At 41.9% G+C, this 23,826-nt stretch overlaps 1 protein-coding gene across 1 annotated transcript in view; it reads right to left on the minus strand.

The window, feature by feature from the left end:
• ADAMTS17 (ADAM metallopeptidase with thrombospondin type 1 motif 17) overlaps positions 1-23,826 on the minus strand; it is a gene marked incomplete at both ends in the record, with an annotated part of 167,710 nt that overhangs the window by 101,557 nt on the left and 42,327 nt on the right. Inside the window, one exon of the mRNA XM_080625984.1 lies at positions 1,254-1,359. Within this exon, the coding sequence (XP_080482110.1) occupies positions 1,254-1,359 (106 nt within the window). The remainder of the gene's footprint in view (positions 1-1,253; positions 1,360-23,826) is intronic.

Below are 23,826 nucleotides of genomic sequence, written 5' to 3' on the forward strand. Positions count from 1 at the left end.
CCTTGGTTTGGCTCAGACGCCTTTGGTGTCACTGAAGGGTGAACAGGAGATTCATTTTTGTCTTGTCATTTTTGGTAGTAACCTAAATATCCTCTGTGTAACTTTGAAACACATTGCCATGAAATAATTATTTGTCATGGAATGAGACTGGCTAGAATCTGAGCACAATACATTAGCCTTGACTTAGCTGTCAAATACTTGTTGCTGTAGGAAAGGAAGATACAACAGACACATGAAGTGTAGGAATCCAAAAGGGTGCAGCCAAAACTTAAGCATAACTTCTTACTAAAGGAACAAAGGTGGGATCTCCCACCTTCCATCCAGACAGACTAAAGTAAGGAGTACTAGAAAATTCCATAGGTAGAGCCCTTGCCCCTGTATAAATTTGTTCCTGGTCTAATTCCACACCTTCCATAGTCTAACTGTGACACAGTGCAACCAGATTGATGTCAATGGAAAGGGAAAAAAGCTCATAAGTATTATGAATAAGTGCACATTATAGCCTGGAAAGCAGTGCATGTGGATTCTGACCACTGAGTTAACCCATTAACTGCACTAAGATGATGATGCAGATGACTCTTCAAGTCCGTTTTGTTTTCTTCTATGCAGGGGATATTTACAGCTTTAAGAAATTGTCAAAGTCACTTGCAGAAAATAACCGGTCATCTCATTCTGCAAATCTCTGCCTGGCTAGGAACTGTCACACTCTTTGCTGGTTCAAAGTCAGTGTTCAAAGTGTGTTAGTTTTATGATTTCTTTCTGTTGATCAAAAAATACTGCTTAAGGGCATTTCCAAAATACTGCTGCTTACAATTTCATCCACAGTAGATTACTTCACATGCAAAGCTGAAACCATTACCAAAGTATTTAACTATTAAACCCCTGACATGGACATCCAAACTTCAGAAGAAATTTAGCAAGTTCAAAGACGTTGATGCTGGTTTTGTGGATCTATTCTATAGTGTAAACAAAAGCAGGATTTGCCTCTAGCTACCATCGATCATTCAAGAGAACGAAGCCTTTTTGTGCTCAAAATCAAAACACAGAATGGAAAACGGGAAGATCAAATAGAAAGATTTATGTATGCTGAAATGAACATTTGCATAAGACTCCTAAAAATTTAGTTATTTATCAATCTGCAAGATTCATGAAATAACAAACATGCCACACTCATAATTTCACTCGTAAGGCCTTAAAAAGAAGTACGCTACAGTGCCATAAGCAAAGAAAGAAACAGGAGGACAAATTCTTACTTGTGCCCAAGTTCATGCGCAATTGTAAATGCCAGATTGAGACCGTTGTCTTCAGCAAGAACGCACTTTCTCTTGGCACTGCAGACACCTCCCAGGTAGGCAATTCCTGCAACAGAAACACAGAGGATGATCCCATCGGAATCAATGAAACAGCTCATTCACTCACACATTCAGCAGTACCTCTACCGAAATGATAAAAAATACAACCAATATAAAACATATTAGAGCAGTTTACACATAAAATCATCTGAGTGTTTTTTCATCATCCTGTTGAAAAATCAGTCTAGGATTTTGTCAGATAGGAAACAATTGAAACACAAGTGTAAATATATTTCACTGTCTCAAAAATATATTTCACTGAATAAAACATTCATCTATTTATTAACACCCCATACTACAATGTTAGAAGATGGAGTGAAGTAGCCTTAACAAGCATTTAAATGGAGGAGTTCTGATTTTCAGAATGAAGTTGAGGAGAGGGAACAACAAAAGCAGAGATTTTCTGAAGGATCTTACATTTCCCCTTATTTTCATACTTGGAGAAAGCAAGAGTGGCAGAGTTTGAAAAGCTGGCAAACTCCTGGTGGTGAGTCACAGAGCCAATGGAGGTGGCAGGAGTCTCCTATGACTTAGTGGAATTTCGGATTTGATTCCTTGGACAACTGCACAGTACTGTCTAGGCCTGTTTGTGTGGGCACCACACAAAAGATTGTAGGCTGAAATCAAAAAGAAATCCAGAAGTTATGGCATGAAACTTCAGCTATGGAAAAGCAATAGTCCTCGTATGCCCTTCCTGCATCCAGACAATGAAGTGCAGTTGTACTTGGAAATGTTGTGATGGCATCACAGGCCACGGACAGGACAATTTCCTGATGCGATTTTGTTTCATCTGCCACCTAGAAACCACAGTTAAGCCTTTAGGAGTCATGCACAAAGGTTAAAAGACAGAGATTAAGGATGGCTCTATTTGTATAAGCCCCCATGGCTACACAAGCACCTCTCGTACACTTCAAGGGTGCCTACAAAACAAGATTTCCAGGCAGCACACAGTACCCTAACACCGACTTCATCCTTCTGATAACTTTCATAAAGTGAGGCCAAGTCGATGTTTGCTGTCACCTGCAGATAGGAGGGGGCAATATTCCCATGACTGGGAGTTGTGGTGTAGCAAAAGTGTAGAGTTCTGCCAAGATATTAAAAGAGGTTAAATATCAATTAAAATTTCAAATACATGACTTCAAATAGTGATTCTTCTGAAGTCTTTCTTCAGTGGTTCTAACCCCCACTGAAACTCACTGGTGATAACACTGCTCTGTGCCCAAAGCCGCATTTTTCAAAGGCAGAAAACTAATGATTAAGATTTTGTACAACCATCAGTGGCTGATAAAGAAGTGCCTGTTGCTTACACACAGTCACCTCATATTTATTAGTTATTTTCAATGCTTAGTATGGATTCTGTGTGGCCATTATAATATTTGCAGTGACCAACTTAAAAATGTAGACATCTAAAATTAGTTTCTTATTACAATTATTAAAGACTCCTGTGGGGCCCAGGGATCAGACAATAGAGGAACAGAAATGGCCTGGGCAGGGAAACTCAGAATCCTAAAGAGCAGAGAGCAGAAAGCCTTGCAGTGCATGAAATGAGCTCCTGAAGAAGTCCAGCCCATGCACTACTGAGTGCTTATTAATCAGAGTCATTCTGGAGCAGCCAGGCAGTTATAACAATGGTTTGAACAGTTTAAGCCTGAAAAAGCTCACCTCAAAACCGGGTTTGAAAAAAAAAAATATATATTTTCTATTAAACTATTTCTTTAAGACTAAATTTTCTTTTGGACCAATAACTTTACCATTACTTTTTTCATTAGAACATAAATAGCAAATATGTTCTTGATCTGCAAACATAACGCAATTCCTTAGTAAGACTATCTGAACCATTAAGATAAATGCAACTTTTTGTAACCCAATACAATGATTCATATACTTTATATGCAGATACACCTTTAACTGACAGTGATTGTAGTTCAGTGCCTGGGTAGCCGCATTAATATGATTTATTTTGTTGTGGGGATGAATGGAAACTGCTGTTTGCATCTTAAAATTCTAGATTTTTATCTGGGCCTTTCAAGTCTGCAGGACTGGAATAGAATCTTCATGAACTCAGACATGTTTGGGAAAATCCTGGCATGCCGTGGGTCTACCAGGCTGGGAATAATATAAGAGGAACTTCTCTCATTTGGTACTTTTGCTTCTGGCCCTGTCTGGGGGACAGGTGTGTGAAAATGAAAAATAGGGAAAAAAGCTGAACTGGGCTTTTTGGATTGTTTGGTTTTCAAACACCCCACACTTCAGTGCTCAAGCAATTACACAGATAGGGGCTTTCTTTAGGGTGAAACAAGTCCTTATCTTTCCACACTACCTGCTGCCAGCAATTCCCACAAATGGATTTTGAATATCAAAGAAGATGAAGCAGGAGTATCAGTGGCAGAGGGACAGGAAAGCCAATTACTATTTTTACTATTACCAAGGGTGAGGGTTTTTTCCCTTCTCTCTTGAGAAATTGTGTAATTACAGCCCATAATGTCTGTGCTTGAACACACAGAGCTCTCTGCACTTCCACAGCAAACCTCAGCACACAGGCAACTGTGGAAACTCCCATTTATCCAAAAAAGTTGTCATACATAAACAGTTTGCAGCTGCTGGGCTCAGCTAATGAGCCCTCCACAGCAGTATCTCTAAGGGGAATGATTACATTCATCCTACCAGCTCAGTTAGGCATCAGGATATTACATACTTGCCACAGTGATAGCCAAAGCTGGGAAAAGACAAATTCTGGTGCATGGGTTTACATTTTATCCTATTCAAAACACCCAGGGCTTCCTTCTGATGGCTGTGGAATATTCACTCAGCAAGTGGTTTGTCCAGGTACTCCAGCTTTCAACTCTCTAATGTCTTGTTTTCATTGCACTCCTAATACTTTAATCTCTTCTTTTGCCAACCACCTCTGGATACAGAACTTTTACTTGATTAAAACTTGGCTAGCTTTCCTCTTCTCAATGTGTTCGCTGTTGGGAAGGGAGCCAGACTTGAAGTCCTGAAGTCTGCTTGGCACAGATGAAGACTCACTGCATATCCACATGCACAGAGCAAACCTCCCATTCCCCACCATTACTAGTTTGGGGTTGAGCTGATGTTTTTCTCATCCTCCCACCATTTTCAATTTGTGCAGCTCGCACATTGCCATCAATTACACTCCTGTAGCCTCTCTTAACATCCTACATAAGTGAAATCAGGAAACCCTAGAAGTGATTCATGCTCTGCCTTTCTGTTCAATGGCAATGATATGTTTGACAGAGATGCCCTGCCTGTATTTACACATCAAGTCAGTCACCAAGGGAATCTTTCAGTGCTTATGATCTGTAAAGAGGAAAAATACTTTTCCTTTCTAGAAAGCTTACATATAAAAGGTTCCAATTTTTTAAAGAAAAAAAAACATTACAAAGAGGTACCCACTAAACTGCCTCCAAGACAGGTAATAACACAATCCCTGTTCTACAGCTGAATAAACAGAGGTCCCAAGAACTCAGCAGTATCCAGATGAAAAGAATGCTGTTCATGGAAGGGCCCTCTCCAGCATGTTTAGCATGGAGGGCTGAGGTTGTTACCATCACCGTCCTACTGAGCCTCCAGTTCCAAGTTTGGTTTACAGGGATCATCCAGAAGAAGCTAACAGGGTGAGCTGTTCCTTCATTTTAGGAGAAGGTGGTAATTCAAAGCCAGACATGCAATTTTAGTGGCACAGATTAATTTGGCTTAATGCTGGATAGTCATCTAAATGCCAATTTCTGTTAATCTTGCAGTAACATCATGGTTTCCATTAGAGTTTAATATTTGCATATGGAAACAGTTTTCCTTAGCAATAATTTTCATTGTAGCTGTATTTATTGAAAACCACGCTGGAAACAATACACTCATTCTGAATCAACAAGTACAGGAATTACAGTACAAGCATCCAGTGCACGATTACAGGCAGGTATGAAAACAACAACCAGGCCAAGTGTTGTACCCAGTGCAAGTCACAGTATTTTGAACTCATGTATTTATATAGGAAGAGCTTCTGATGCCACAGACCCGCTGATGGAACAGGCTCCCAGGCACTGCAAGGAGCCAGCCACAGCCTATGTCAAATAGGCCTCTCCATAAGTAAGCCTTTACCATTGAAGGGAATGTGAAATATGAAATAAGCTCAATCTCTATGTACTCAAGAATTCTACACTGACAACAGGGACACAGTTTTTCCTCTGTTTGTACTTAATCAAAGTGCAGAGAATATCAACCTCTCTCATTCTCTTCATGCCATGCAAGAGACAAAAATGAGTCCAGGGAAATAATCAGTTCACAATTCACTCGTCCTTGTTGAGTGGCAGCACATCCACTCCCTGCTGACGGCTTAAATTCCCTGCAGGGTGGGAGGTGGTTGAAACTGTATTGAGGAAACAAAGCAACAGAGGACTGGTCCAAATACAACTCTCTGTGCAGGACTGGGTAGGTACTAGCTCACAGGGGAAAAGTTAAAGTCCTCAAAAGGAGTTTATAGAATTTAAGCTGGAATACCATCCAGGCAGGTGTGCGGTGTATATGACTCCCCTAATTTTACCTGGTGGAGAAAAGGAGTGGAAGTACTAATTACTTTGAGCATTGCTAAGCCCATGCCATTTCTGCAAGCAGAAGATGACCTGTATTCCTAGGATCCCAAGAAACCTCTAGCTAAGGGAACATGAGGTTCACTCCTCCAACTTTACAGCACATATTTGTTTTCACTGAGAAACTAGCAAGTACTACACCAACTTTACAGCCAAGGCTAAGAACATTCAAATAACTGGTGAGATCACACGAGCAGCCACCTGACTTCCTGCACCCAGCCAACTTGTTGCAAAAGCACCCATCATCAGAATCCCCTTCTGACTTTGGAGAATCTACCTTATCCCAGATTTCAACATAACCTCTATAAAACTGTGTTCCTTGCCTCCAAACAGCAGGACCTGCAGAGATGCAGCATGCTTTCCCAGAACTCAGTGTGCTTTGTGGCTGGACACCTCCCCTGTGGGGCTGACTGCTGTCCCATAGTGCCCCATAAAATCTCTTCCTCCCTGTAAGTCCAAAAGCACTGCCACTTCCAGCATACACAACTGCTGTCAGAATCCCAAAAGCCCAGCAAGAAAAATAAATAGCTGAAACACAAACAGTACTTTCTGAGCCTCTTGATTTTCATTACACACACCCTCAAAGCCTAACAAATAAAAATCTCTCCCTGGTATTCACAATGCTGTGATGTTTCTAGAGCTGATAATGTAACGCTCCTCAGAACGCAAGGTCCCAATAGCACAAAGGAAGGAACCACACAATACCTTTCATAGAGGATACTTTTGTGAGTACTGGGAATACTTAAAGATACTCAGTACTGAAATCTTGCTGTGGTGCCCAAGAGTCCAGCAACTGGCCCTGGATAACATTTCACAAGAGCAAGACTCTCACTGTGAGAGCCAGATTCAACCATGTGCCTCACTCTGTGTGCAGTGACTGTGATTCATGGCAGATAACACCCAGATCTTGGCCATGGCACCACTGAAGCTCAACAGAACTCAGTTGCCTCTTGCAGCCCACACTGCACTCTGTGCAGGAATGTGTTGCCTCCATTTTCAGACAGGTTAGCTGACACCTACCCAGGGTTTGTCCATGCAAGCTGCCTTACTTTGTACCTTTCTGATTTTGTGAGGCTAGACCTCTTCATGTCTACAAACCTGTAAAGAACACAAGATTCTGCAAACCATTAGACCTTAAGGGAGCACTTTTGCTATCTTCTTTTTCTCTTTGTTTAATTACCCTGCAGGACAGCAATTAATAGAACATGTGGAATACCCTCCCCAGCACAGCCAACTCTCAGCTTTAGCTTTCATTCGTTCTGTGGGGCTTTTATGCTCCCTGGGAACCCTCCTGCGGCTTTCTAAGTTTAATGGATGAATCATTTATCTGCTCCTTTACTAACTTGCCCACACACAGACATTCCCCACAATGTCAAGAGCCTTATTCTAATGCTACTTGCATTGGATTCACACTGTGCTAATTCTCTGATTTAAGCAGAGCCTTTCCCAGTGTACAAGGGGCTGCCCAGACAGTTGAAAAGCCTAAGAGATCAAGACCTCTCATGTCTTAACAGATAAGTGTCCTCACTCAAGCTAGTAAAAGGTCACTTCAGATACCAAATGCATTGACTTGAAGAGAGCAGACGGATTTTCTAACACCTTTTTGGCCTAGAAGAGGCTTTAACCAAGGCATATAAAGACACACCAGACAGGCTGTTAACACTCTGTTTTGCCAGCAAAGATCAGACAACCTTCAGAAACCCTCAGAGGTTTGGCATGGGCATCTTTGAAAATGACATTCCAATTCTATTCACCACGGATTTGTGATCACAAGCATGAACATTCACCACACTGACCATACCTGAGGAGAGGCACGGCGTTCACAGTAATGCAAAGCAAGCTGGAAACAAGCATACTGGATAGCCTCATCAAGGAGATATCCATCAGGAGTGACATGGGTATCATTGATCTTGCCTTGCAGCAAGGGAATGCATTAAAAGACCACCTGAAGTTCTTTCTGGCCCTAATTTTCTAAGCTTTTATGATAAAGCACTGGGATCTAAGACCTCAGCAAAGAAGAAGATAAAAAGAAATACCCTGTTTATTTGACATCTGCTCTTTGTTCAGCATGACATCCTTTATGCCATTAACATGGCTCCTCCCTTTCAGCAAACCACCGCTTCCCTAGATGACAGCACATTAATAAATCCTCTCCATCTAATGTGACATAAGGAGTGGCTTAATTAACTGGAGCAGAGGAAGCAGGGTATCAGCTACATGTTTACTTTACTTTGATATGCTAACAGCCACATTCCAGAGAGCTTCTCCCGCACACTCCCCAGCGACAGGAGCCGGGGCTGCTGCTGAATGCAGATCTCAAACAGGCAAAAAACCAGCTCCTTTCTGCATTCCTGCTTCTCTAGCTAAAGATGAAGTTTGGAATATTTAGTCCAAATCAAACCACCATTCCCAAATGTAGATTCCCAAACTCTGGCAGCTAATTCACCATCTGTTTATAGACATCATTCCACAGTGCTCATGCACACACATGGAAATACATAGGCTTAATTACTTGAAGTAAGATATATTAGAACAGCTGGACTCCAATTAAGAGGAAAAACAGGGGAAGAAGTAGGTGGATATGAGAGGAGGACTCCAGTTGGGCAGGGACTGACGAACTGGATGAGTCAACACATAGTGCTGGGAAGCATACAGAAGTCTGGCATAATTCAAATTTAGTGAACAAGGGAGAAAGATGGGAAGGTAATAGGGAATGAGAAGAGATTTGGACAGAAACGTAGCAAATGGAGATAATATGAGTTATCCAGAAGTCTTAAAAAAACATGACTTTGATCTCGCAAGCAGCAGGGAGTCACTTCTGTGGGATGCAGGGGTCAAGGAGGGCAAGAGATACGATCAGAAGGGATGATGAGCTCTCTGGGAACTTCTGTGTGTACTTACTGCTGGAGAAAAATGGATCTACGGCCCTGGGTCATATGTCTCTGGCACCATGGGTTCACTTGAGGAAAGGTAAGAACTGGACATGGAAGAGTTCAGGCAGGGAGACCTGGACCTTAGTGTGGGAAAAATGGCACTTAGTCTAAAGAAAGAACAGCTGTTGGAAATGGTATAGGAACAAGCAATGGATCAGTGGGAAGAAAGAGAGACATAGGGGAAAAGGTTGCTCAAGAGTATCTTACACGAAAAAGGAATCAGATCCAGGACAAGTCAGGAGAGATCTGATGCTTTTGAAAGAATACGGGAACATGTGACTGTGAACTCAAAGAAAACATCACCAGCAACTGTGACACCAAACTGTAAATCAGGATTTGGATTCTGGCCCTTGAAAGTCACCTCTCCCTGGGGCTCAAAGGCATTTGGATTTGAATGTCTTCTCTTGGCTTCACTTTGTTAAGCAGATGTAAGCTGCACACCAGAGATGAACCTGCCGATCCTTTCTACAAACTGCTGTAGAACGAAGCAGGATCTTCCCTTCTCACATGCATACAAACATTGGCATGATAATATCCAAAAGGCAACCTACCAAGGTGACAGGACAACTCAGCATTGTATCAGGCTTTGTGGAGCTGTGTGAATAACTGTCTGCCACTTCAATGGCTGAAGCAGACGCAGGTTAGGAATGAATCCATATTTCTCACCTGCTGCATGGTTTGACAAGAGGACAGAGCTTCACCTCTTCCCTCCTTAAACAACCTTCATGAACATCACCCTTCACTTTCTGCTATTAAAAAGCACAACTGTTTCAACATTTCATATTTTCATTTTGACATGTCCTGTTCTCAGGATAAGTTTCCATCTGCAGGTTATAATCTTCCAACAAATGGAAAAACCACCCTGGCATGGCCTGCAATAGCTGCAGCTTTGCAAACTAGGGTTCTAAAACCAGCTCTGAGACAATTTTCATCTTGCTTTTTCAAATCAGATCTGTGAATTCCAGTTCTGAGTTTGTCAGTTTGTCCCTGCAACTCATTTGAGCCATCTGCTTCAGAGGGCTTGAGTTCAGAGAGAATGAAGAAAAAGATAAAATCAGAGCTTTTAATGAGACTGCTAAACAATGAGGAACATGGAATTCAGCAGCAGGGATTCCGGAGCCTTCAAATTCCTCAGTATCTCCCTTTCAGAATGAAGAGACAAGGTCAGACTTGGCAATAAATCAGAAACAATATTTGGAGTCTCTGCAGCAAACAGCATCTGCTCTAAGAGCTAACAGTCAGGGTCCAGCATTCGGTTCCAGTTTTTCTTTCTCTTAACTGCAAGCACTAAGAAACTCATGAAGCTATTCAAATAAATTTAAAGATTCTTTTAAGAGTTTCAAGGGCTTTCTTGAGCCGTGCCTATCTCAGCCTGCTGTGGTGTTGGTTGGGGATGGATTCACGAGCTAGGATCAGTCCTGCAAGCCTTAAACAACATTCAGCAATGTATAATGAACAGTGTTTCAGTGTCTGGTGAGCTTCAGCACAGGCTGCTGAAGCGGACAGCTCTGGAGATGGCTGAGCACCTGTGCTGCTGATGAATGGCATTCTTACACGGCTCTCCACTACATTCTTTCCATGCTCTTAAAGAATGACTAAGCAATTGTTACTCTCGAAACCTGAATGAATCTATACTTTTGAACCATGTTAATATTGAAAGTGTATTTTTAGGCGCTGTATGCTTGTCAAGCTGTTCTCTTGGCAACACAAGAGCAGCTCAGGCGACCAGCAGCGCAGGCCAGCAGAACGGCATGATTCACAGGAATCAAACTCTGAACAGATGCTTCTCCACATTGCTTCTGTGATACTTCTCAATTACAGCTCCTACATCCTGACTTACAGGGCTGTCTAAGCTCCTAGCTTCACTTTGTCAAGCTGCCAGCCAACACATGCACTGATAAACTTATTTAGCAATTCTTGGTGTAGCCCTTCTGTTTTAATTCTTTGCAGAGTGCTGATTTAACCTTACAGCCTTCTTGACTTGAGAAAACCAATGAGCCTGGGGTTTGTGCCTGATAACATTAATGAGGTTGAGCTGCTGTTAAAGTCAGAACTTGGATTGAAAAGCTTGTACCATGTAAGAGAATGAAGCCAGTCCCCAGTACCTCAGCACTGGATAATACCTCTGCTGTGACGGTTATGGAGTGAAAATGTTCCTTCCTTGTTGGTGGCCAGGAAGAGGAAACAGACTGCCATGGCTCCGCTCCTCTCCACACACAGTCAAGACATTTGTTCTGGCAGAGCATGACAGTATGGTGGAAGGGGAGGTGACAATACAAAAAAACCGCCTAAACTCACTGCAAGATTAATGGCTTGATTCCCTACACATCTGCACTTCCACTCAGAGCTTCTGGTTGTCATGGGTTAAGCCCAGCTGGCAACTAAGTACCATGCAAATGGTGCCACACATCAAAGGGTGGACAGACATAAGCACACACACTGAATGCATACATTCACCAGATCAGGTTAAAACGACTATCAACCTAAAGGGCCCTCTTCTGGGTTCCCAAACAGAGCTTACCATTCCAACTTCCACCCCACAGGAAGGGAAGGACCCACACAGTGCTTTTTGCAGACATAAACATATCACAGCATCAGCCTGACACAAGTAATGGCTAATTTCAGAGGTAATAGAGCTGAAGATACTTCAATATGTCCCAAATCTACTTTCTCAAGTGCCTCTTTCTCTAGATTACTCTAAAATAAAATGTCACCTTTAAAGTAACACAAGCTGGAGAGAACTTTTCACTAAGAGAAAGACCAGCATGAGCTTTTCTCACACTCAGTAAAAAGAAATCGCTCAAGTTCAGACTCGAGCTCCTGTGAAAGAAAATACAGATTTAGATGAATACCACTCAGCCCCTTGCAATGATTGACAGCAGACGGAAGAGTCCCTGGTGCCTCACAGACACAAGTCAAGGCACAGTCCCAGTCCTGAGGCCTTTATCATCTGAATTGAGAAATGAAAGCACGAGAGGCTCACAGTGGGGGCTGCACCTGCAGGCAGCACTAAACAAACTTACTGTCACAGTGTCCTGCAGAAACCAGTGGGACATTTTCATGCACATGTGTTCATGTTATTGCTCCAGGCCTTTGTGCTAAAGTATCAGGACCAGCAAGGGGAGGTGCCTCTTCCAGTCTCATGTGCCTCTAAGAATACCTCTGGGAAGTGCAGAAGCTCATATATACCTGTACATTTCCAGTTTTGAATCAAATCTGTGTGTCCCTGGTTGTGGTGTGCAGAGGTTTTCTCAGCTGCCAAGCCCCCACTCAGTTAGTGGCTCACGGAGAGGCTTTGCAAGGGGAGCAGCTGTACTTCCTAGCTATGCAGATAGGGTATTTTGGTTCAAGCCTGCTTCGGTGCCCAGTGGCAGTGGCCTCCTGTCAGCTGCCATGTAATGAGCTGTGTTTCCCAACAAAGCCACTTGATTAATGAGAGCATAAACAGCTTCATGGCATTCCCAGAAACCAAGTTGAATATGTATTACATCCGATCTAATTGCACCAGCTATCATAATCACCATGGCGTTGATCAAAATCTCACTAAAATCAACAGGAGTAGTACCACTGGCTTTGGAGACAGCACATTAAACCATTTCCTATCTTCTTTTACTTAGTTTCTAGCCCCAGAAGGATGGTCTTCGTCTTTTTCACTTCAATGTAAAGCCAAAAAGGTTTACTTACTTCAGTGTTAGACACACTCACAGACGCTACTGCATGAGTGGTGGTGCATGTGTAAATACACCAGTTCACTGAACAAACATAGACACTACAGTTTTCCCATGTTTGAAAATGCAAGAAGAAACATAGATAAACATAAAATTAGAAAAGAGAGGGATTGTTCCAAGATACTCAGTCAAAAGTTATCACTTTTAAATCTGGAATTCAGGCAAGGAAATCCCAAGGATCTGACCATCATAGCAAACACACCTCTGCACTGCAGCACAAACTGCATCAGTCAAGAGCTGGGACCCATCATGGAAAGGACCAAACAGGACAGAAGTGTAGTGAGGGGATTTCATCCATATCTGGACCCAGATAAGACCAAAGTGGAGATAGTACTTTCTCTCTAACCAACAAACACAGCTAGAAAAGCAGACGAACTGGGGCACAGATGATAGTAAACATGAGATTACGAGTTTCTTAAACAGCTATAAAATATAAAATCCAAATAAAAGTAACTCCAATCTTTTTCTCTCATTTTAAGAACAAAAAGTCTCATTAAACAGATGGACTCATTTCAAAGCATCACTTTAACTCTTCAATAAATAAAAACAGCCACCCAGAGTTTCCTAACCTACTGGCCAGTTTTCTTGTACATAACCGCAGTGTTTACTATGTTTGTCTACTACAGCACAAATATTGCTGTACACGCCAGAGCTTGATGGATGACATTATTAAAAGCAACAAGCAGATCCTCAGCAGAGCATTAGTGTGTACCCAGGAGTGTGGTTATGGTCAGGCAGAGCCTTAGTGCAAACAGATTAGGCAAAATGGCTACACAAGTAAGGATGACACAACCACACAAAACCAACAAATATCTTCAACCTGCTGACTGATCATGAGCACTAACCAGAGTAGAAACACAAGGCTAATTCCAAGCTAAGCAAACACAAATCACACTGAAAGAGGACAGGAGGAGAAAGATACTTGATGTGTTGGGTCTAGGATGGGGGGTTTTGGTTATATTTTGTATTTCAAGAAGTTCAACATATTTCTATCAGCTGATCTAACAAGTAAAAAGACTTGTCAAACTAATCCAGACAAACACCTTGTACATTATAGGATTCATAACCTGAAATTTAGAAGTGTACGTAGCAGAACCCCTGTGTTCAAATAAAGTTCATGAGTTCAAAGGACAGTTTATACACACACATACATATATATAATATATATATATATACACACATAAACACCTCTCAATGAGAATCAGGCTAAAATTTGAAGTGTTCAAGGCCAGGTTAGAGAGAGTCTTGGGCAACCTGGTCTAGTGGAAGGTGTCCCTGCCCACGGCAGGGGCTTGAACTGGATGATCTTAAGGTCCTTTCCAACCCAAACCATTCTAGGATTCTATGATTTCACCTTCTCCTACAGTTACCTTCCTTTCTAAATTGGCAAGAACTTGATAAGGAAACCCCACTATTTTCTACAAGACCTGGTCAAATTCAAAGTTCTCTGCAATGCATCTACAGACAGCAATTCTTTTCCAGAATGAGTATTATCAAAAGATGCATACATTCACATCAATGGGTATAGAAAGGCACACATGTTCTCATGCAGAGATATATTCAGATAGTTTTGCATTAATCTAACCAGGAAGCAAAACCAACTGAAGTAAGTCTGCATCCCAACCCAGCGAATCATTTTATCTCTTCAAAATAAGTGACTGCTCAGAGAAAACAAAAAGCTGAAGCATATCAGAGCCACTGCTCACAAATGACACATTGTATTCATTCAGGGTTAATGAAGATTGGTGAGATCCCACATAATCTACATCTTTCACTGTATACCAGCACTATCGATTCCTAATGCCTCCTCCCTACCTAGGATGCGTAGAAATGCAAAGTCCTATTTTTGGCCTCCTCAGCCTATCTGGCTCTCAAAAGACACAAGCCCAGAGGCAGCCTATGTTCCCTGCAGTATACTGAATATCAGTATTTTTTCCTACTTAAAGGCAACTGAAACCAATTCTTTCCCATGCTGCATGACCACAAATGTCAGACACTAACTCCTGCAATAGCACTCCATCATAAGCTTTTAGAAAAAACCAGGAATGTGAAGCTCACTGCATCTCCCCCTTCTCCTTGTCTGTTCTGGCAGGAAGAGTCTTCAAGAATTCCAACACGTCACTGAGCCATGATTTTGCTTCCTTTCCTAGAAACCATGCTGGCTTTCTTTTATCTCTTTTTATCTGTTAGGTCTGTTTGCTCTCCACTCCCCATTCAAACTTTTGCCCAGAAGTGAGACTGAAAGAATTGTTCTGGGGTTTCTGGATATTCAACAGAGAATGTGAATTTGCTGATTCAGCAGGCTCATCCTTAGCTGAGCATTATCTCCATGACAGATGTTTTAAGGTGAGGCCAAAAGATGACCAAAATTATCTCAAAAACATCAATTCTGAGCAAATTATGAAGTCACCATCTTATCTTTGGACACAGTCTCCTGTGGAGTGAAAGAATCAGCTGGGATGGCTGACGTGATTACCCATCAACATTCCAAGGACTTAAACTGACTTTCGATCTACTGAGTGCACTTCATGTAACAAAATCCTTCCAGGACCAGACACCTTGCAAAACAGGCTAGTTATTACACCAGGTCATGGTGCCAGATGGTTAACCAAAGTTGTAGAAAACAAAGAACCAAAATGAGTATCACTGCAGGTCAAGCTTTCTTCTTACGGATAGGGACAAGGGAGTTTTGTGCATGCTTCCCACTGCTGTTTTCTTGGTTATCACTGGTTAAATCTCATCTCTACAATATTTAAATCTCACTTTCAAAATTGCATTTAGTCTTGGGAACTGCAAGACAAAAGAAATGTTAAAGTACAGTAGGCAACTGTCCTTCATTTCCTTCCTTCACTCTTACATATCCTGTGTGTAACTGGAATGCTTCTATTTGATTATCCAGTGGAGCAAATGCTACAATGAATGCAATCATGCCTTATTATCCTACATGTCTGTAGCCTATTGCAAAGTTATGTACAGATGTTTTTACACAGCTTGGGTTTTTAGCTACAGGGTCTATAAAACAATAGAAACTATCTGAAGTGTTTTCAAGCCAGCAAAGGATAAAGGCACTGTAAAGCAGTCAACTGGATAAAAGCCATCTATGGCTGACAGGAGGAGAAGAAAAACCTCAGAGGTTTCTCAACTATAAATGCATCGGCTTTCTAAAACAACACGTGGCTGCAGACTGCAGCCACTGACCACACTGGAATGTGTGAACAGAGGTAAAAATAAAGACCCAGGCAGTGGAAAGAAGAAACACAAACCTCTGGCCTGTTGAAGAGTTAAATCAGGATTTCACTGACCTGAAGAACTGGCTGCTGCCCAAAGAAGCTTAGCTTCCACTGGGAAGGCCTGAGAAGAGGTAGCATTGCCTCCAGCTGAGAAACCTGGACTGAGACTTGAGAGCTGCGGCTTAGCCCCCAGCCAGCTCTGTCCTTTGGCATGTCCTTTCACATGTCCAGGCTTCATTTTCTCGCCCAGTATAATGGGGATAACAGTTCTGACATCTTTGGTAAAGAGATCTGTATTTTACTCAGGAAAAGCCCTATTTACAAATTCATTTTCTTCTCCTCTCAAGAAAGTGATTTTTAAAAATAAAACGCAAAAAACCACTTAGTGGCACAGGTCTGCCAGGAAGGCACTGTAAATGAATGGGTAAGGTGATGAATTGGGAGTCAGGAGTTGCCAAATCCGTTCCTTGCTCTTGGATAAGAAACAATGAGCAAATGCTTTTATGACTTCAGTCTTTTCCCTGTCCACCTGGTCTGAAGTGTGTTATAGCAAAAATCCTGCTTTCTGCTGCAGAGAACCTTGGGCTGGCATTTTTAGCACAGATAACAATAGCAATGGGTATAGCATACTGACAGTGGGTTTGACACCAGAAAACAACATTATTTCTCTTTCCACAGCCTTATATTATAGAAGAGAAGCAAGATGACCTATGAAAGCAGAAGAGATGATTTTGGTTTATGTTTTATTCTTGTGAAAATCCCCCAGAGAACCAAATCCTCAGAGCAATGGGAAATGCTGGAGCTGGGGTGTGAACCTGGTGAAGCAGTGCAGGAAGCATGTAAAATCTGCCCATCTCCACTGACATGGATGAGGAGAGAGACAACAGCAGAAATACTATAAACCCTAAAGACAGAAATAGTCTGTCCACAGACCTAATATAATGAGATTGTTCTGTTCGTGTCTGCCTCAAAAGCTTCTCAGCTTCACACACACAGTAGCAAGGAGCAGTTCCAGAGCTTTTCCTGACAGTTGTTTGGCAGCATTTACTAAGCTGGACATCAATTAGGCTTTTGCCTTCAGCTTGTCTGTTTGCAAACACAAAGACCACTTTCAGAGATCAACAGCAGAGATTTCTTTAAATTATGATTAAATTCCATTTAGCCATAAGCAAAGCGTTGGTTCTCAGGCAATTTCCCACGAATCATCCCTCATTTAGAAAATAACCAAGGCAGAAAATTGTAAGGGGATAAAACCATAATTCTAAAGTTCCAGCATCATATATTCAGGTGACCCATAAACACAAGAACAGCCTGTCACACAAGAGAAGAAGAAACATGAAAAAATTATGTTTCTGATTGGCTTTTACTCCATGATAGCAGGAAAACTTACTGAATTGCTTCTGAGAAACACTATCACATAAATTCACCAGAAACTGTTAGTTAAAACAATAATAACGTGTCCTTTCAACAACGTAGGAAGGGAGTGAGGGGTAAAAAGATGGGGAAGGGAACATCTTATGCAGGTATCTGCCCTTTAAGCCAGGAGACCGAAATTCCCAGGTGCTTTGCGTACATGTCTACATAATTTCATGCAGACATAAATGGCCCTGGAGTGGAATGCAGTACGTGTTTGCACCCGTACCAGTCAAACTGCACAGTGATTTAGCACAGAAAGTGAGTTATGACATGGAGCTGAAATGAAAGAGTACAGTCAGTGTATCAGAATAAATATCAACAAAGTCATGGCAAATATTTTCCCTCACAACATACTTCTTTTAATAAAGGCAACAGAAAGGAGCTTAGTTATACACCAATTTGACATTAAGCTAGGATAGGGTTTGGAGCTTTAGATGCCTGATGGGAGAGTACCAGAAGGCAAGTTTTGTAGCCAGTGAGTTTGTTGAAGATATCTTTCATTCAAATAGTCATCACTGCCCTCCTTGTACAGTGATGATGTGATGGCCTGAAGGATATTTATTCAGAAATATGCTGCCTGGTAAAGGAATAGTACAGTTCCTTTCCACAGCATTTTAGACAGGTTTTCTCTTGTATTTATCAAAACACATTACCATGGACTATTAGTAAAACCCTCACAGAAGGTAAAGTTTTGAAGCTAAGAGGCACTTAAACATCCTGCACCAACTCTGGGGCAACTCACAATAAGGAAGACAGAAGCTTGAGTGAGGTTTTGAGTGAGCAACAAGAAGAGCAAGATTTAAGATCAGCAAAGATAGGCTAACAAATAACAGCAAGGTAGTAAGCTGATGAGATGATTTTGGACATGCTGCCTTAGTTGACAAAAAAGGCTATGTGTGTCTTTCAGCAGCCAGCTTGTTATACCTATGAGCATTAATTACCAATAGCAGTTTGATGGTGGGGGAAATGAAAGGCCAGGTACAGAGCAGGAAATGTGTTATTCCTCCCTGCTGACAGTGTTTAGTTCCAAATCAGGGAGAACAAGCTACCTTCAAACAAATACCACCACTGTGAGGCCTACTGTTTTATCTTGTGGGATGGGTGCTTACTAAGCAGACAGACAGACAGATAAATAATTGGAAAACAGAAGTGCTGAAAACACATTTTAGGGCTACAAAAGGAGAGTGATGTATGGAGGAGAACAACTAAGGAAGTGCTAGAGGTTTATGAAGAACAAAGTGTAGTAAATGTAGGGAAATTCCATGAGCTCAGTGGGCAGGCCATGCGGTTAGCGTGATAGAAGACAGACCAGCCAGGCCTCTCCAGGGACAGCAGCTTCTTGGTGTCCAGGCCCAGCTGAACAAAGGGAAGATGAAGGAGCAAAATTGAGCAAGAGCTTCTAAGAGTTCTGAAATACCACCGAAGAGAAATAAATCCTTGGCAAAAAGGCAAGGAAAGAAGGTTAATGGTGAGAGCCACTGAGGGTCTGTGATACTGAGAGCTGGGGACTGGAAATACAGGGAAGAGGGAACAATGACAAACATACAGGAGATCTGTCACTGACCTTTCCTCCACTAAACACTTGCATTTATTTCAATTACACAAGTTAATTCTTGCTCCCAAGACATGAAACAGAGAAAAGATGAAGAAAAAAGTTGAGATAACTGAAAACTCAGTCACTCGCACTCACAGATTAATAAATTCCTATAAGAGAAGAGACTGATCATTCACCCCTTTTGTACAAAAAGACCCTGCAATGGGACGAGCTAAGCTCCACAATAAGGACAGCATTTTGTCGTTGGCTAGTGTGTCTCTTTCAGAAAGAACACTCATTTTTCAGCTAAGGAGACCAAGAATCCACCACTGCCCTTTGTATAGGAAATGCATAAACACAAACCTAAACACGGCTACTGAGCTGCAAAGCAAACCCAAGGGCAGATGAAATTCAAATGCTCCAATTTCTGTAACAACAAACAGAAAATAAATCTCTATAAAATAGTATCAACACTTCATTTAACCAACTACATTGCACATGTTTTAAGGTTTTGTAGAAATCAATAAGAGAGCTCATGCATTTAACAATAAATATGTAGTCTGTTAAAACTGGCATGTCCAGCTTTATTTTTCACATGGATGGAGGGAAACAGATTGTATATACATACCCTTTGTATTTTCTGTTTGACTTGTATTTCCAAAAGCAGACTGGGTCACCTTCACTGTGGTTTCTACTGGGTTTCATTTTCTGGCTCCCAGACACTATTGTTTCTTTACAAGGTTTGTATTTCAGGGATTTTGAATGCTCAAATAGCTTTGTAGGCATGTCAACTGATTTTCAGAAAGTGCAAAGGACCATCTGCAGGTTAACAGGCTTTCTAAAGATGTCTCAGGTACCCCAAACCAACTAATCTCTCTAGGAAAAACCTCTACCAGGTTTCTGACAGAGGCCCAAAGGAGGGTCGCATGTCTCAGACAACATACAAGAACAGGACTAGGATGCTGACCCTGCTCACTAACAAAATCCTCCCTGAGCCTGATACAAGCAAGATTTTCCTCTGGTCTTTAGCTGTGAGTCTGCAAACAGCTGTGCACATGTGAAGCCATGCCTCTGAAAACAAGGAGAAGCGCGCACAGGACAGAGATGAAGAAGAGGAATGGTTACGGCAGCAGGAATTCCTCATTACTCGAGTGGCTGTGCTCATCCCAGGGCTTCTAATAAAAGTTCTGCAATCTTATGTTACGCTCACTTGGCACGCTGTTTTTTCAGTGGGAATTTGGAAGAGGAGAGATTGCTAGCTGGTGAAAAGAAATTGGAAGGCTGTTGTGGGTAGGGTGGGGCCTGAGATGGTAGAGATGAATATGCCCAATAGCACAGTCCTGCACTGTCTGGGTTGTGCAGCCGAGCACTTATTCCCTAGCAACCAATAGACAAGGGGAAAAAGTCTTCCATTGCACTGTACCACAGCTCCCTTTGGTTTCATAAAGCCAGCCTGACACTCTATTGCCCTACAGAGCCACAAGTGACAGAAAAATTGGCAGCGCTGGGAAGTCTCTTCCTTTCGCAAACTCTGAATCAACCTGCCAGTGTTCCTTTAAGTGACTTTTTAACTTAGAGTATGTTCATTTTAATGCATTAAAGTGTGTTTGGTTTTGGTCCGAAGGACAGCCTCAGCAAGCCTTTTGCTAAAGCCAGGCGCTGCTTCTCTAATGAATTGTTTTAAGCAGCAGGTATTTCTATTTATTCTGGCATCAACTAAAAACCCGCCCTGGAATATACAGAAACATTCAACACAAACCACTACGGAAAATGTTTTTAATGTGAGAATTCTTTTTCTTTTCCACTCACAGCACAGCAGCTAGTCCTTTCCCTTTCCTTAGGGATTAATTCTCTGTTGTGACACTCTCAGGGGACTGGAATCAGTATCACATTGGGAGGAAGATTTAGATGAACAGTACACAGTACCAGCAGGACAACCAGAACTGTTACTTGACTGTGGGCAGGGGGCCACCCAACTGTGCAGCAGACAGCCAAGAAGGTAGGAATGTGCAGTGCTTTATTCAGGTGTTTTACATAGAATTAAAAAAGGATGAAATCTACTTGGAAACCTGGACCAAATGTTGTTTGGGCACATTTTGAAACACTTTACTATGATAAACTCATAAGAAGAAAGCAGGGTATAGCTACAAAGGGAGGGAAGTTGGTTAATAGCACCATAACATGCAGCTCTCTGATAGCACTTTTCACCCATAGCTCTTTAACTGCACTTTGGAAGGAAGGGAAGGACTAGTATATGAAGACACTGATGCAGCAGGATGTGTCATCTCTGCAGACAGCAGCACAGTGGCAAAATCAAACCTCAATTTCCCCATTCACATGTTGGAGTTGGGAAGAGTCAAGAAAAAAGACATAAATTCTGGAAGGATTTCTAATCTTCAGGACTGTCGGAAGTTACCTTTGAGAACTTTAATTAAAGCCAGCCAGGAGATGGGAATGTTTTTCACACAAACATTGATTCACTTGTGGAAACAGTCTGGAAAACTCTGTTTCTCAATCACCCCTGCCCTGATGCTTGGTTTTCTCCAGGCAGCTATTCCTTCAACTAAACCTGCCCATCTGCAGCATACACACTACACTCTGCTTTCTCTTCCCCGACATCAAGCCACAGAAAAGCACATGTGACTGTAGCAGAGGTAAAGACATTTTTAACCAGGGCAATTTAAGGATATTTAAGACACATTCTCATTTTCCATTTCCCAGTTCCACACTGCCCCCACTTTTATTACTAGCTGAATACAGGGAAGCTTCAGCTTGGATCTGGGGTAACATGTACACTGAGGAACCAAGGCCAAGCTTTGCCTTGAAATATGCAGGATCATTCCTAACTAACCGTAAAGCTGCTTATTTGGCACTAGCAGTGGAAATATTGAACGAAAGGGGCATTCTCAATCTGCTTATGTCACAGAAAGGTTGGATCCTGACAACGTGCAAGGCTCCAAGCTGCAGCCTGATATTAATAGCTAGACATTAAACTCTCAATTCGGCTGGCTTAGAGGCAGCTCAATTGGAACAAAGATTTTTCTGCAGGAAACGGCAGATCTGGTTAGAGTCACATCACGAGAGATGAGTCTGAAGCAGCAGCACACTGCAAGCTTTTTGAGTGGTGTGTGACAAGGCTGCATTGCACAAAGCCAACCTTCCCTGCTCGAGTCACAGAGCATACCAGGGGTCCCACAACAGAGGCTGTGGAAGCACAATTGTTGTAAATCTATTGCACACAGTCATGTTGTTTTCCTTCCATCCACCTCCTTTGGAATTCATTCCTTCTCAGAGCTAACTCACACAACCAAGTGGAGCAATGAGCATTAATAAACTATTTCTTAAACAAACATGGTCCTGTTTCTTGATGCAGGCAGTGGGGTCTCACCCCACAAAGACATACCTACATATTTTCACCATTTTTGAGCTTGTTTCAGCCATTATGTAACCTTCCACACTACTTTGGCAGCTGGGCCAAGAAAATCTGAACCAAGTCCCCAGAGCAACTGGTTTCAGTGAGGGGCCCCTGCCAAAATACAAATACAAACCTCCTGCTGCTGTTTTCTCTCGGTGTCTGCATGGCAGGCAAAGATTCCAGACAGGTTTTTCAATATGGATCTTTCTAAGCACAAACGAACACCTCTTATAAGCCATTTAAACTTCATAATCCCACTTCCGAACAACACTGGGCCTCCATACTTCCATCAGGGAAAGTTTTGCTTCCATATTTCTCACAAGAAAATCACAAGGAACTGTCACTAAAACACCCCTTACCTGCAGCTCTCCAAGTCCTCTGATTTTAGTACACATCGCCTAATAGATTCTTTGTAGTCTCCTGAACATGACTAAGAAACATTAGATTCTGGACTTGTATTGCATCATATAATCAAGGACATCATGCTGCTTTAGGTGAGAAGTTCTTAAGCCATGCAATCTCCTGTAGCTTTGCACTCAAAACCCTCATTTCATGGAGGTAGACAGAAGCATTCAGAATGTGACTTGCCAAATGTCACACAATGAGTCAATGCCAGAGCTGGGAATAGAAATCAGGAGTCTAGAGCCCAGATCCTCTCCCTTATATAGAGACGTAGCCTCAGTCTCCTAGTTCAGGGGAATGCCTGCTCACCAGAAAGATGTTTCTTCCTTTACAGGATGGCAGCATACCACATTGCAATGGCCAACTTCACCCATAAGCAGGTATAAAACCACATATGAATCTGCTGAGATCATGTTCTTAATATATAAAAGTGAAGCATAAGGCAAGAAATTAAAGCAAGCTGCTGATCTAAAGAACTTTGGGGACTGCTATAACCTCAGCATCACTGAAAGACCAAATATGATTCCACTCTGCTAGCTTCTTGCTTTCACAGGTAACATTACTGCTTTGGAGAGGACTATCTGGGAGCTAGAATTAAGAATAGGAACCTGGCAACAACAGAGACAGCACACCACCTCTGGGTTCAAACAGAAACAGTGGGGCATAGAAAAGGCATAAGTGAAGACACTGGTGCTTTGCTGCCACATAATGAAACTGTCAGGGAGAAGGAAGGAAGGAAGGAAAAGTAGGACTGAAGACAGCAAAGAGGCCAGGCTGGTTTTGTCCCAGTAACATTCACCTTTAAATATCTCGGAAAAACTATGCTGAAAAGAGTCACAAATGAGTTTAATCTTTGTTGCTCTGATCTTCCGCTTTCTCCACTGCAGTCACAGCCTGCAGCAAGGCGCAGCACAAGAAAGTACTTGGGTATTGTAAGAACAGAAAAGAAGTTATAAAAATATTTCCTTAGTCATGCTGTCTATGATAATATAATTCCCTGAATAGAGATCTTCAACAATACTGTCTTTAAAAATGGAAAGAGCTCTGACCTTAGTCAGCATGTGTCTGCCATCAGCTTCTCTTCTTTCTTTTTGTTACTTTATGGCATCTTACCACAGCCATCTCCAGATGCAAGTACATGGTATAAAAGCCCTTCTCAGTGCAAGTGTGTTTTCCATTGGGCACAGAATAAATGATTGTGAGAGATTATGA

The sequence above is a fragment of the Psittacula echo genome, assembly GCF_963264785.1.
Source record: "Psittacula echo genome assembly, chromosome: 10".
Lineage (NCBI taxonomy): Eukaryota > Metazoa > Chordata > Aves > Psittaciformes > Psittacidae > Psittacula > Psittacula echo.